Source organism: Cuculus canorus, chromosome 14, assembly GCF_017976375.1.
Source record: "Cuculus canorus isolate bCucCan1 chromosome 14, bCucCan1.pri, whole genome shotgun sequence".
In the NCBI taxonomy this organism is placed as follows: domain Eukaryota; kingdom Metazoa; phylum Chordata; class Aves; order Cuculiformes; family Cuculidae; genus Cuculus; species Cuculus canorus.
Window position 1 is genome coordinate 18,508,262 of NC_071414.1, and position 15,777 is coordinate 18,524,038.

Here is a 15,777-nt window from a genome sequence, read left to right on the forward strand (position 1 = left end):
CTATCGGGGAGATGTTTTAAACACAGATGCTTTGTTAATGTGGCTTTTCAAGAGAAAACATATAATGCTGCAAACTCCTTTCAAATCATAAACGGAAAGATTAAAATATCTCAAGTAAGTGATTAATGTACTAATTATTACTAAGCCCTGGGGCGTGCAGGTCCTATAGCAGCAATGGGTCCTTTCCAATCTAGCGATTCGATGAGTCTATGAATGTCTGTCTTTGGGGCGTGATGCCACCATCTGTGCTCATCGGGTGCTTTATCACCTGAGCTCTTTTATTGGAAAGAATTGGTCTGCTTATAAGTAAGGTACTACTCAGCATGCAGAGGTAGGCAATCCACCCAATCTCTTGCCTGTTTGGATACCTCTTTTTTCCTACTTTGCTTAAGATAATAGCACTTTTATACTGCCTTTGGCTGCAGACACAGTAATGGTTAGCAATGATATACGTATATTCGCTAAGGGAAATAGCAAAGTATAATCCATATATTCCAAAGTCTGGAGCTGAAATGCTTGCAAGCCTAAAGTAAAAACGTGCTTACTTGGAAATTATTAATATGTAGCAAGGACAATAAAAATGCATTCTTCAGTTTGCTGTTATCGCAGGTTGCATGCAGTAATTTACCTGTGCAATGAATTATGTAAGACAAGGGAGAAGAAATAAAAAGTTTAAAAATGGAAGAGCAGGAAAATTATAAGAGAACGGGAGTGGAAGTGCAATACATATATTTTAGGTGAAAACAGTTTCTCGTTAATCACTCTTGAGGAGACACCTTGCTATAATTTCTAGTTAAGCTAATTTTCATGCAGAACTTTGATTCAGTGTCTGGGACTCCTGAGCTACTTTTTTGCGATATAATCTATTGTGTTCTCAGCTCTGCAGGTAAAATATGTGTCTTATTGACATGCACGTGGTATGAGAGATGCAGGTAAACTCTGTTTTCTGAAGGAGTGCCCTGTCTCTAGGGAGCGTGATCCGTCATTGGGAGTGCTGGCAGGAGTGCCCATACGGAAAGGAAAGCCTAAAGCAAACCGTTCTAAGGAAATATCCACCCACGCTGGTTTTGAGAGCATTAACCAGGTCGTGTCTGGGATGGGCTCTATCTCCATTAAGAGCTGGTGGGTGACAAAAAGCTCTAGGCTTGGAGTAAAATTGCTCTGACGCCTTTGGCCATTTGGGATTTGTTAGAGACGTGCTTGAGCCCATCCGCGGGATCTCCACCTCACCTGGAGCTGGGCAGGCGCAGGCAGGTGGTCGTATCCTGGCAGAAACAGAGCCCTGCACAGGGCACAGGACCTCACAGGTTTTGCTGCAAGCGTGAGCACACCAGTCTGTCTGCAGGAGGCTGGAGCAGGCGAACCCTCGGGTGGGAGGGGTTCGGCATTGCCAGTGGACTGGAAGACACAGGTTTGTGCCTTCTGGAGAGTTAGGAAAATGCATGGGGACATTAAGTACTAACTGCCCATTGACTTCTCCAGGATTTGGGCATCTAATCTGCTTGGGTATTTCAAGCTTTTTCCTGTGCCTTTGTAGGAGACAAACCACACCACCTCTGATCAACGAGTCTGAATAAATCATGAAGGCTTTAAATGGAGCTCAGTTCCTACTTTATTTCATTCTAGAAATGTTACTAGCAGTAACCAAATTATAGGTGAGTCAAGCACTGAGTGCAGGACCTTCATCAAATTCTGTCAAAGTGGACAAAAATTGCTATCTTCATCCTATTGTCCCTGGAGACACTAAGTCAGAGAAATTTAAATTAATTTTCAGAGGTTCAGATGCAATCAGAAGCTCCCAACTCTCAGTCTTATTCTCCGTAATTGCTTGGACACTGTCCCTTAACAAACACGAGGATGGCTCTGGCAGCCACCACCCATGTCCAACAGCAGATCTCTTCCTTTGCTCTCCTCCCGCTTGGTCTGGCACCTCCTGAAGTCTGGAGGAGCTCTAACCATGGCAGTGATGGGAGGAAGAGAAGATAAAAAACTAGTAAATGCTTTTAGTTAGAATTTACAAACTCAATTCAATGAAACAAACCTTGTCTCCGATTAAAAAGCTCCTGTATGGTATCCTGCATGGTCTCTTACTTCCTGCCCTGCATCTTACAACACATTTTCTTTTCTTCTCAAGTAAAGGAAATAGAAGTCGAGGAAGTGCAGAAGTGGAATCTAAAGCCATTCCTTTGCTAGAAGTCCCCGCTATTTTGTCTCGCCGGTTGCCCCAGGCATCTCCTCTCAGATTACACTTGAACAATCTCTGGCTTTTAAAGCTATAAAAAACAAGTAGACTTGAGGGCTTTCTGTCGTGGCTGATTTCCTTCCAAGCTGATGACTCAGCTCCAGTTAATACTTGGCAGCTGGTAGGTGAGACAGACGTGAAATACATCTCTCTCTGGTGAAGCCCATAAAAAATAGAACTAGAAAGATGGGAAGTATATGCTAGTGAACGTAATTATTTAAACTATCCCCATATGGGTATACAGACATACAGCAAAGTGCAGACACAGATTTCATTTTATTCTAAAACAAGTCTTAAGTCAATTTAATTGTGCCACTCTTGGAGCCTAACGATGGACTATATAAAACCACAGAAGTGGGTTAGAGACATTCAGGCACTGATTTCCAGTGGAAGTTTCTGAAAACCCCACCCATTTTTCTCAGCCCGCAACTGAGGGGACTCATTTTCCTCGAAGAAGAAATTGGCTCCCACGTATCGCAGCCACATTTAACTGTGACTGTAGTTTTACCAAACTGTACGCCTTTCACCAGCTACGTCAGGAGGCGCAAAATCTCCTAATCTGGTAGAAAAATTGACCGCTTGATTATGAAATACAGCAGCTCGTGACTGCCCTGCAAATACCATCTGCCGTGATATGGCACATCCTCACGTTTGCTCTTGTTGTGCCCCCTGAGGTGAAAGGAAGGAGAGGCCCACTGATTTTTTTTCACCAATCTTGTAAATGCTCTTTAAATTATGTGAGTAAATTGTTAGGAAATAGTTAATGGATGATATTAGGCCTTGTTGGTTTGAGCGATGAAGGCAACATGATTGAAAATCAATGAACTTGTCTGAAATTGTAATATAATTAGTAGTTCTGCCAATTGAGTATATTAAATAGTTCAGAGGGGCCTTCCTGAAAAATGGTAAGTCACATTTTGAAAGCCTCTCAGAAAGAAAGAGAAGTAATTTATAAACACTTCATTTGTTCAGCATAACAGGTAGTGAATGCACAGGCTATTTCCTGATGTGAATTTAATTAAAATTTTGAATAATTTGTTACTTCTAATAGGCAAGAACTCCAATTTCTTCCTTACTAGATTCAGTGAAGGCTTGGATTTGATACTTTAATTTTTAAACACGTGAGTAACCACCTTGAACATTACTTTAATGACTCATTAATGAAAGAAAGGAAGGAAGAACAAGCAAGAATGGTCTAAATACAAAATCAGATATTGAGGTTGCTTCCTGGTGTTGCTTTATTAGTTTACTCTTTTCTATTATTGTTTTCTGGTTTCTGCCTCCAAAGTTGAGCTGTAGGAAGATCATTACTGTAGCACCGAAAGTCAGGACATCAGTTACATCCTCAGTTCTCAGATCAGACCTCTTCTGCAGCGCTGTTTGAAGGTAGCGGCTCATGAGCCACCGACAAGGGGTGGCACCTGATGGGTGAGTTTAAAGTTGCCGATTCCTTGTTTCCCACAGTGCCACCAGTGATCCGCGTCTACCCCGAAACGCAGGCGCAGGAGCCTGGTGTGTCGGCAAGCCTGAAATGTCACGCTGAAGGCATCCCTAATCCTCGAATTACCTGGCTAAAGAACGGCATTGATATCATGCCAAAACTATCCAAACAACTAACGCTCCTAGGTAAGAACAGAATTTTGATTAATTAAAGTGTTGCAGACAAGGATTAAGGAGGATTATTTTGCCTTTAAACTAGAAGTTCTTGTACTTTCACTAAGCCGCGGTTGTTGGAAATCGTGTTACAAAAGCCCTGTTCTTTCTTTTTATCTTTTTCTCCTGTGAATTTCTCAGGAAATACAGTATTGATTGATAGAAGTCGTAACGGCATTCTGTTAAAAGACAGGTTCTCCACTGCCTCCTCTTTTGTGTACAGCTGTGCAAATTGGAAGGGAACTGCATTAAATTCTTTGTTCGGGTATAAGCACCACATGGGATGCAAGTCAGCTGAGAACCGGGTGGCTGCTGAGCTGTCTTCTCACTCCCACCTCTGCAGAGGGAATCAGGTCTTGCCTCCTGTTGGTCCTTGTTCAAATGAGGGTGTAACATACTCAGTGAAATGAAAAAATGTTTATTTGCAGCTACTCCAAAGGTTTTCAGCAACAGTCTAACTCTAGGAAGCAAAATGGTAGGAGAACTGTAGAAAGATGTCTCCCAAACCCAAGTGTTTGGTGATCTGATGAAAAACAGTTTGCAAAACTGAAGTGAATTTTCCTCCACTAAAGCCAAAGCTTGCTTTTCTTTAACAAGAAGAAATAAATGAAAAGTAATTTATTGTTTGCACTTGGGATTGTTCTTTGTTTTTTTTCTGACGCAGAATGTGTATTTGCTAATGGAAAAAGCAAAACATCAGCTCTCATGAGGCTTCCACAAATACCTCTATTTACGTACAGGGAAACGTTGTGCAGTGAAGCCACCGGGCGGCGGGTGGCTGTGGAATGAAAAGCAATTAAGGGCAGTAAAAGCAATTAGCAGCAGTGAGGAACACTGTTTATGGATGTCTTTCTTACAGCAAATGGAAGTGAACTTCATATCAGTAGCGTTCGGTATGAAGACACGGGTGCCTATACCTGCATTGCTAAAAATGAGGTGGGAGTGGATGAGGACATATCTTCGCTTTTCATAGAAGACTCAGCAAGAAAGACCCGTAAGTCTGATTTTCCATGTATTTATTTCTTTAAAGAGTGTTTAAATGTAATGGTATAGAGGCAATTTAGAAGTTCAGTCCATTGCATGCAGTATGTTGGACTCTTAAGGTGGTGCCAATTTTGTCTGTGCTTTGATCAGAGAATTGTACACTGTTTTGGGAGGAAATCGCATGGGGAAAGTAAAATTTCCTCGTCCAGGACAATGGTGCCTTTTGTGTGCCAGAACAGCGCTGAGTGTGGTACAGGGAACATCTTTACTAAAGTGGCAATAGTTTCAGATACAAAAAAAATACAAAAACCGAATAGTTCATCAATTATATACACTTTCAGAAAATAAATTTCATTGATTTCTGTGCTTCTTTTTTTAAAGCCAGTTATGAGTCCGATTTCTCAAATATTCAGATGCTCGGGAAATGTTCTGATTGAACTCTTTATCTTACCTGTCTTTACACCACTAACGAGCAAAATAGGTTTCCCTAGGTGTGAAATTGTTTTCCACTTCACAGCCAAATATTCTTCCTAGCTGCATGTCTCCCATGTGGCACTGTGGCAGTGTTATCTTGACTGCACTGTCCCCAAAACACTATTAATGTAGGAGGTGATTAGTTGCCCCAGCGGAAAATCTCCCAGAGGCCTGATCCTTCCTAGTTCTTCTGGCTTAACTGGCTAGGAGATTGCCTGGATTCGGGGTGATACAGAAATGGTAGTTGTAAATGGGAATTTTGCGACTTTTCTGGCTGTTAATATAGAGCAAGAATTGAAAACAAAGTTAGCCATAAATATACATTCTTATGGCGATTATTTGGAAAATATATTCTATTCCTCATTAAATAGATTTATGTACTCTTGTTAATATCGGTCATTTGCCCTTGAATACTTGAGCAAAGTTAGAATATGTTAAGAAATAATTGGATGTATCTTAAGGAGAAATTCAAATACCAATGCGCTTTCAAAGAGTATTTGAATCCTAAAAGAGAGTGTAGTTGTGTGAAATTCCAAGAAAAAATGCAGGAAAATGTGTAACTGCCAGTCTCAAGCTTCTGAAGGATGTCATGTTTACTTATTGAACCTGAACAGAATACCACAGCCTCTACCACACCTCTCAGGACGTTCCAAGATAACGTCTTCTTTTCATTAAGCCTCTGATCTTTGCACAGGCTGAAGTTGGCTTCATTTCAGCGAGGATTTTTGCCCTGTCAGAGTTTCAGTATTGTCTGTAGAAGGAGGAAATGTGTTTAGAAATGTCTACCTTTCCTGATACTTTATATGAATGAACGTTAGAGTTGTCACGAGTTAAACAGTTCATGTAAACATGAGTATTAATTCAGTTACTTGCTACAATGATAATTTTGACGTTGTTGTGTTGTTTTGTTTTTTTCCTTTTCCTGATGATTTTCTGGCTTTCCCAATTTTCTGATGCTGCAGTTGCAAACATACTGTGGCGAGAGGAAGGTACTGCAGTAAAGTTCTTTTGTCGTAGTGATAATGTGCTTGTCTGCTTTAATAATTCCATGATGGGCCATTCTCCACTGACTTGCCACTAACTCTATCAACTTCCACGGTTACCAGATTAAGTACAGACCAGACATTTAAAAGCTAAACTAATCAAATAAGAATTGTCACTCTTGTAATATGAATCATACCTAGAACTTCTTTCATTTTCCTACTGTGAAATAATAGATGACCATAAAATATTTAAAAATGTGAATTTCATATAAACTGCCACCAATGTAAGTAGTCTGAGATTCTCAAACTGCATTAACAAATACGCAAGTGTCCGAAGTGCTCCCAAATTACCATAATTGATCAAGTAAGACACAAATTCAATGCACTGCATTTTTAAGCAAGCAATTCAAGCTCTTCCTCCTCAGTAGCATGTATTGATGTTTACTGGGTGAGCAACAAAAATTGTGTTCTTGATTGTTAGGGAAAAAAAAAACCAACCCACAACAGGTTTTGCATCCCTCTATCCTTTAAATCGATGAAGGGTAAAGGTTGCTCCATTTCTCTTTGGTTTAATTGGCAGTTGAGATCTCTAGTTTGATCAAATTTATAGTGTGCCCTGCACAAGGTCAACGTCTGTGTATCTTAGAAGCCAAATTAGACAGAAGCCCATCTTAAGCAGCTAATTGACTCTAAGATATTGGAGGCACTTGAAATGAAAAATTCTTTGATTTTGTGCTCGCTTCTGCTGTCATAATTTCCAAAACGCACAGTCAGACGCATCGTGCAAAGGCCCAAGAAGCTCTCGAGGAGCTCATCTGCCTTTGTAGGTACTTGCCCAGGTGCATGGCTGGGGACCCTTCCAGTTTGGACTCCTGGGGGAGGTGAGCAGAGTATCCAGCTCACTGGAGGGGAAGGTTCTGAGATAGAAATCCAGACATAAGCCAGTTCTTATATCTACCAGTTGTATATGAGGAAGCTAGGACCTTGGTGCCCTTCCAGCCTTGTGGGAAAGTCTCTGTGCGCATCCAAACTGCTCTCACCCACATCCTCCTGCCCACTAGAAACCCCCATTCCTGCTGCTGTTCCTTCGGGAGGGGCTGCACACTCCATCTGCCTTTGGAGGGTGCAAAGACCCTTTCATAAGTAGTGCCTCCAGCTACTCAAAATGGCCATTGTGCTTCATGCCCAAAGCCTTGGAGCTTTCTGGTGTGCTGTGGCTCAACCCAAAGGATTTGGGGGGCAGAAGGAAGGTGCTGCCCTTATCGATTAGTGCTACACGGCCATGTATGCAAATGGCCGGTGCGTGCCCGCTGTTGGCTGCAGACTCGTACCTGTAGCAGACGCAGCTGCCCGGAGGTCATGGGATGTGGCACAGCCACCTAAGGCAGGTCTCCAACGCTTATTCCGAATGTGTAACCTGCAGGTGCCTGGTGCACAGTAATGAAGAGTGTCTATTTTCTGCTGATGTTCCTGTAAATGCCATTATGGGCACTAAGAATTGCTATTTCCCTTCTGCTCGGAAGTGAAATCTCTAGCGCATCTAATCAGTCCAGCATCACCTGCATGATGCCACGTGGCTGTTTATGTACTGCATCTCTTATGCTCCTTCTTAGAAAAAGGAGCTGAATAACCCTACCAGATGTAGAAGTATAGTAAAATGTAAGAAGAACTAAGAAGCTGGTTGCAGAAAGTCTTATTATAACCCTGCTAAACAATATGGACTTTACTGCTTATCGACCGTGCACATTTTTAATAAAAGTATGAGCAATGTACAGGGAAAACACGGGCAGGAAAAGCAGATTAACTATTGATGTTCCTAAGTAATTCAGTATCTTTAGAACACGTTTATTCCCCTGCCTGTGTTGTTCTATAGTATTTGATCAGCACATTCGTTTTAGACAAGGAATCCATTGAGCATACTTTAGCATGTGAAATCTTGGCACAGGGAAAGCTGGATGAGGAGGAATGGTGGCTTTGGTTTCAATGCTTGGATCTTTCAAACTAAAGTGTTTGAAAAGATCCTGAACGTTTCTTAACAATGCTTGTTACTGCAATTGCATGTGGTTGAAGAGCAGCTAAATTATCCGTGTTTTAAGGCATTTCCGCATGACAGAGATGGGATATATGATTTTATGACAGCAAAGCAATGAGACAGCCAGTTTTCCAAATCGCCTGGAATGTCCCAGTTGGATAAATATGTGCTATTGCGATGCTGAACTACTCCACATTTGTGAATTACAGTTTGCAAGATTTCAAAACTGTATTTGTTTTGGTGGCTGTGGAAACACAGAATCACAGAATGGGTTGGGTTGGAAGAGACCTTTAAAGGTTACCTAGTCCAACCCCCCCCCTGCAGTGAGCAGGGACATCTTCACCCAGATGAGGTTGCTCAAAGCCCAATCCAACCTGATGTTGGTTAGTTAGCTGAACAATATAGGGAATATATTTTCCTTCCTGGAACAGATGTTATGCATATTCATTTTGCATCCTGGTTGCAAGAAATCAAGTTAACTGTAACAGAACAACCCTCAGATCAATTTTAACTGAAGCTTCTCAGTTCTCAAGTTGTTAGCATGCTGATTATAATGAAAACACTTAAAAAAAAACCCTAATTCTTAATCTGAGGGAGATACAATATAATAGAGGGGCTACTTTTAATCAAATCCCTCTTTGGTGCACCAGACCTGAACATAGTTGTCTGCATACAACCACCGCCACCAAGGCAATGCATTTTTGAATGTGTCTGTACTTCTTCACTCCTTGAAGCCCTCGTTGTGACATGAGATTTGATTTTGTGAATGCACCAACTGCATCCAAGTGACCAACCTTTATGTTAGGCAGATTTTGTTTGTTTGGGTGGGAGGGGGAGGCTCTCAAAAACAGATATGGATACACAGAAAAAAAAAAAATCTTGCTCCTTTTGCTTTATCCCCCTTCAAGGGCTGAGTGTTGGGAACATGTTCTATGTCTTTTCTGATGATGGGATCACAGTCCTTCAGCCAAATGAATGTGAAATCCGGAGACACATCAGGCCCGAAGAGAGGATTTTCACAAGTTATGTAAGTCCTAAACCCAGCAGCGACAGCCAGCAGCTGGAAAGCTTTCTGTTAATCTCTTTAAAGGTTCTTATCGCTAAAGGACCCGTTTGACACAGTGATGTTGGAGTTTGGTGGGCTTCATGTGGCATCCCTGAGGTATATCATCATCTCCTCTTGCAAATTAAGGAAACCACTGAAGTTATAAGACTGACATGGAGGATTACTGACACACTGCAGAGAATTTGACTGGTTATCATGTCCAAGTGTAGGCAAAGACTTTCACTTGTCCTATTTGACCTATTTACATATCTATGCCCAAAAGTTGAAACTAGGCTGTACAGAAAGTACAGAAGTCTACAGCAAGGAGACGTGCACGTTACTCACTGGTTCTAACTGGTCCCTTTTACTGACTGCACAGGCAAAGGAGTGGCTGCTTTCTGCTCTTTAGAAATAGTTTCCCAGGTGAAGCCTCAGCAGGGGGGCAGATAAGGATGCATGGATGATGGTTGTGCTGTGCCGGTTCTCTGCATCTTCTGCCATTGAACTAGAGACCTGCATTGTCCTGTTTGCTGTCCAACATTTTCTGCCAGCTCTGAGTTTGCCTAACCCTTCCTTTAGGAAAGCACAAAGAAAATTTGTTCATGTGTCAGTGAACGTTAGGCACAGGTTTGACAGAGCTTAACATGGCAAGTGGGGTAACCCATGCCTGGGGGCCCTGTGCGGCCAGTGGTTTCAGCAACATGTGAGTACTCAGGTGTCGTAACCACGTATATGCTCATGAAACTGTCAAATCTCATAAAATATAGGTGCTGAGATGCTTTTTTAGTCACTCCTTTATTTAGGGTTATATTAAAGGCTCAGTTTACAGGGGAAGCTGAGAACGTGGCTCCCTTCTGAAGAAAAAGGCTCATCTTTGCTTTCAGTTTTGGGAGAATGACTATCATAAGCCCTGCAGGCTGGATCAGGCTCTGCTGCAATGGGTCAAGATCTTCCTATGAATCTGTATTCAGTATTTTTTTAAATCTCAACAAATTTGTGGTTGATGTTTGGGTTTTTTTCCTACTGGAATACTTTAATATATTTTACTCGAAATCCAAACTGATGCTCACCCCAAGATTGGTCCTTGGCATGAGTATTAAGCCACACTTGAGCTGTTGCTACTCAAAGACAGTTCTCTTGTGTTTCTTTTCCAAAGAGCTGTAAATATTGAAGAGGTGGTTCTGGAGAAACAGCTTGAAAAGAACAGAGGAGAGAGGGCACTTAAGGAAATAATGTCAGCACAGTGGTGGGCATAAAAGGGATTTTTAGCATCATTACTTGACTGCCTTACAGAGAGACCTCTAAGGGTTTCCTGCAGATATCATAGGGCCCTTTCCCTTGGTATAGGTAGGACTGACTATTTTTTCCATGCTTTTCTCTTTTAGTATCTTGAGCGTTTACCACGTAGACAGTGACAGCAACCTGGAACTTTAGGAGGGTTTCTACAACAAAGGTTTCTTCATTTGCTCTTAGAGGGCACAAAAGCAGAGAAAGCAGCTGCAGCTGAGCACTGTAGCAGAAAGGCCGATGACCTTTCCTTGCTCTCATTGGTTTTGGTGGATGCTGTGTTGTCAGAGCCCAAGCCCCAGTGTACAGCCAAGGATGAAGAGAGCAGTTTGGGGGCTGTCAAGTGCTCGGCTGTGTGAACAGCTGCTGGAAGCACAAGGCTGGCTTTTGTAGCATGTTTTAGCTTGCATTAGCGTAGATCTCCAGCCTGGCTGGAAGGCCAGAAAGGAAAATGCAGCGAAGCTGTGCAGTATTGTATCTTCAGCCTTTACGTGTGGTCACTACTAAGGTACTGAGCTGAAAGAGCTGGGCTGCTTAGAGGTGACATTTTTTTATCTATAACCATCACTCTAATACAAACCTTGACATTGCTTTTGTTTCTGCCTCCTCTTTCCCCAAACAAGCTTTGCTGCTCTAATCACTTACTCTTTAGGGAGGTTGTGGGACTATTTAAAGTGACTTGGCTGTTATGCTGACAAGATTTCAAACCAGCAGTTGTGCTAACCAAAATATAAATGTATTCATTTAGTTTCACCCTCATTTGCACTCCGCAGCCTGGTCACACACAAATGCTCTTTCACATAAAGTGACTGAAGAGAAGGAGAGTGCTGCAGAGTTGGCAACACGCAGAGCCTTGTTGGTGAGATCATGTATGACTCTTCAAACTTAGGGTACCAGCGAGCTCCCGCTAAAGCTAATACCAGTTTGGCACAGGACTCAGCGAGTGGAGGGTCAGAGGCAAAATAAGGCATCGGGCAGTTGTGAACAGGATTTTGTTCAAGATAACAGGATTTGGTTCCTTTTGAAGAGAAGTCTGTGTTGGAGCAGTAGACTGTATAGCACTCTACTAGTTTGCTACTGTTTCCCTGAGCACAAGAATCTTGGAGCGTGCTTTCCTGAACTGAAAACTTTATGAAAAATATAAAGCTGTGATTCAATTAATAAAGATCTGGTTTTTTTCAAAGCACGAAGTGATATTTCTGTTGCTAATAAATGCTGATGGCACTGGAAGTTTTGATGAACCACGGCGTACCTCAAAAGATAGATCCTTAGACTGTGTGGTTATTTAAATTCGGTGTGAGTTTTCAGGTCCAGCTGTTTAATGTCACTGAGCAGAGCCTGGCTGCAGCGTGCTACTTGATGGAATAATTATTTCATGTTTTCCAGGAAAGAAAGGGGGAAAAAAATCATCCTAATGGAATCCCCATGGAATTTTTTTCTGTAGTTTTCAAGGCTAATCTTCTTGCTGCTCCAGGCCCTGAGCTTGTAAAAATTAAACCTTTTCTCCTCCTCTTTTTTTCCTCAGGAAGAAATCTGCCCTAGAGTGGAAGGTGAAGGCGCTCAGTCCTGCCTCTGGGCTTCAGCGGTCAATGTCAGAGACAAGTACATTTATGTGACACAGCCTAAGCAGAATAGAGTAATGATAATTGATATCCAGACTCAGAAAGCCCTGCAGGTACCTACAAGGGGAATGCTTTATTCAGTGATGGCAAAAGGCTTTGATATGGGACAAAAAAAATTAGATCTTTGCCCAACGCATCTCCTGACATCACTAAAAAGTTGGGCTTGTGTTGCCTTCATCCATGGGGTCACACTGTTTGTAACCTCACTGGCAGGAAAAAAAACTCCTTTAGAGGCTGTTTATCATCATCTCGGGGCTGCATCTGCAGCCAGGCTTGCAGCTAGCCTGGTGAAATAATGCCAGAATGAATTTCTGGCTTATGCTTACTGAGCTGCTGCCTGACCTCGGTTATAAGCAGGCTGGGAAGAATGAACTGGTATGGGTATAATTCAAACAGAAATTGGCCCCTGATCTACTGGCTATAAGTAAGAGCATAAGATGGAGTGATGTCTCACTGGAAAACAGCACCAGCAGCCAGATTTTTCTTGCTACTGGTGCTGCTGCTGATCCCCCAATCGATTTGAAGGTAATTGTGCAAAGCTGCACAAAAGGGAGTAACAGGGATACATGGCACAATGTCTGCAGTAAACTAGTGCGATAGTCCATGTGCATTTGGGCCACTATGATTTAAATGCCCATCTTTTCTTTTTTTAAGACCTTGGATGTTGATCCGTTACCAACCAAATTACACTATGACAAGTCCCACGACCAAGTCTGGGTGCTTAGCTGGCGTGACATGCGGAAATCCTCACCAACCCTGCAGGTAAGTCCTTGTGTGCCTGAGCCTTTGCCCTTCCTTGGCTCGGCATCATCGGTAGCAAGCTGGTGGCTGGTTGGTTGCAGGTAATTAACAGCATTTAATGGTCTGGATATAAAGCTGCTCTTTCATTTGCACATCCACTGTGTTTTATTCATCCCTCCTCCATCCATCCTCACATATTTTTCCTGCTGTTTAATTTGTTTCTGAGCAATGGCTGTGCCCTAGGCTGGCAGCAGGACTGCTTTGTCGCCAAGGTCTGGTTTGTTTTAAGGCTGACGATAGAGCCAAGTGCCATAAAGTCATACAGCAAGGGCTGGTAGCTGACTGCAGCAGTACAAGCCTGCGATGCTCCAAGTCATTTGTGCAGCCTGCGTGAGTGCAGCTTCTTTTTAACTTGATTGAGGTCTAAAAGCAGTGAGTACCGAGAAGCCACAAAGAGTGTACTTTCTGCATAGAAATCTGTTACTCTTCAGGTTATTGGCAGTGTTTCTTTGGAGATGCAAGTCAGGCTGAGCAGCACACTCAAGGAAGGCTGAGTAAGGACTAAGTGTGTGCTCACTGCAGAGCCGCCGCACATCCCTCTCAGATGATATAATGACCTGCAAATTTCGGGGTGTTACATGTAGAAGAGTCATTAAAAAGTTAATGAACTGTACTGTGCCTCAAAATTCATAGTTCTTTCAGGATTACTAATCTACCACCCTTGTGATGCTTTGAGCAAAACACCCCTATTCTCCAATTTGGTAAAGGCATTTACTGCTTTGCGTCTTCCACATAGAAGTCATGCAGGCTTTCTGCCAGTGCATTAAATTGCTACTTATTTTCCTTAAATTCATTTTGTCACTTGTCTCTCATGAGCCCTCATCCTTCTTTTGGGTAATGATGGAGCATAATGTGGTGGAATTGTTCCTTTCACCATAAAATGCAAAAAAATAAGAGCTCTCTGGGGCATAAAAAAAAACCAACCCAGAAACAGCAAAAGCAAAACCTCAGGGACAAATCCTGCTATTGGATGTCAGTGACTCCAGTGAGGTCCCTGAAGTTGCTCCGTACTCAGCAACTTCAGACATTAACGCACATAGGTTTGGGAAACTGAATTATCTTCCCTTTCTGGACTGCTCTGGAGGGTTCACTCTTCTGTTGACGGTACAGAAACACGAAGTTGGGCATTTTGCTGCTGCTGTTTGTCATATGACAAAGTTAACACCACAGCTGACTTTATCCATCCAAACATGCCATTCTCTAGTACTAAAGTTATTCCCTGGTCCTTGCTGCCCAGCTTTTCTGGAAACATAGGTGTCATGTGAGTGCTTCTACCGGTAATGCTTGCTGCTAAGTCTGCATTAAACCATTCCCCAGCCGGCAGAGAGTGACTGTGCTTTCTGACCTAAAAACCTACAAATCTAGGCTCTATGTTAGTTATGAGGCTGCCCGAGGCTTGGTTGGAGATGCTGCCCCGTGAAAGTGGGACGAGTTATCGCCACCAGCCAAGAGAACGGCTGCAGCCTGCAGGCTTTCAACGGAACGAATGGACCAGAAACTCAACATGGGCATTTTTGGGAAAACAGAATGGAGGCAAATAAGTGAAGGTTTCTGAGGCAATGCCACCAGCTTGTCTCACCTGGGGATGAGCAGTTTCCTGTACAGCATCTAAGGAGAGAAAATGGCTCTCTTTACCCTTTCTGACTTAATTTCTTCCATCCAGCTGTGAGGGGTTTCTGTAATTAAAGGAGAGATGGCACAAGCATGTGATTATTAAGAAGAATGCACCATCTGCACAGCTGGAAACTTGTTACAAGGCTCAGGCTCTCAGACAGTCCTTTCTGTTATCATTATGAAGTACAGTTACACATGTAGAGAATGAGATTAGCATCAGCAAATCTTTTCTTTTTTTCTGACCTTCTTTCCCAAAAGGTGGGCAGTGACTAATTTGGCAAAGTTCATTCTTAAAACTGGCAGTGGTTATTTGCAGGCGTGCAATAAAATATGTTTTTTAGCAAATTTGCTACTGCAGAGGTTGATCTAAATTTCCACTCATTCATTGGAAGTCAGGGATTTATCGAACAGCCCGTGCAGCCAACTAATGGGATGCTGTCGCCTCGCCGTTACCGGCTTCTGCCAAGCAAATGTCGTGAAAGCACTGCGTGAGAGAGTGGGCATCTTTCTTAAGCAATCTAATTGGAAGAAATCTAAATGACAGGAACAGAACAGCTGTCTGAACTAAACTTTGTAGGGTTTTAGCATTTTCTTAATGAATTATGTAGCTATAAATTCAAAGCAACTACTGTTGCACATTAGAGAGCAGAAGTTCCTAACGAGTGGACTAAAGTCATCTTGAACTGAGCAAACAATTTGAGCATTTAACAGTTTCATTATTGAAAACTTCTACCTTTTCTGGAGCAGTGGAGGAGCTGAGTTCCTGTGGCTGTTGGAGGTGTGTGCTGTGCTGGGCGGCAGCACAGGGTGGGCAGGCAAAGGGCCTTTCTCTGCTCCACCCTGAATTTTGTACGTGCAGTCCATGGATGAGCAGTTCTTCTCCTTCAAAGTGATAATTAACTGCTGTGAGTTAGTGTTTGATCCTTCAAGCTGGTAAATTATCACTGTGCATTTAAGTGAGGTTGATAAATATGACCATGAAATAAATGTTTATTTTAGACAGTGAGAAATAAATTATTGTGGTCTTAGTGTTGTCAGAG

At 42.4% G+C, this 15,777-nt stretch overlaps 1 protein-coding gene across 4 annotated transcripts in view; it reads left to right on the forward strand.

Moving 5' to 3' along the window:
• The window catches only part of FSTL4 (follistatin like 4), a 226,343-nt gene that overhangs the window by 203,219 nt on the left and 7,347 nt on the right, over nucleotides 1-15,777 (forward strand). For 3 of the 4 annotated variants that reach the window (XM_054079740.1, XM_054079742.1, XM_054079738.1), the window contains exons 9-14: nucleotides 3,707-3,868; nucleotides 4,755-4,889; nucleotides 6,316-6,342; nucleotides 9,277-9,395; nucleotides 12,226-12,375; nucleotides 12,977-13,084. In XM_054079740.1, coding sequence (XP_053935715.1) covers nucleotides 3,707-3,868; nucleotides 4,755-4,889; nucleotides 6,316-6,342; nucleotides 9,277-9,395; nucleotides 12,226-12,375; nucleotides 12,977-13,084 — 701 coding nt within the window. The remainder of the gene's footprint in view (nucleotides 1-3,706; nucleotides 3,869-4,754; nucleotides 4,890-6,315; nucleotides 6,343-9,276; nucleotides 9,396-12,225; nucleotides 12,376-12,976; nucleotides 13,085-15,777) is intronic. The other variant, XM_054079739.1, reaches the window with a different exon arrangement.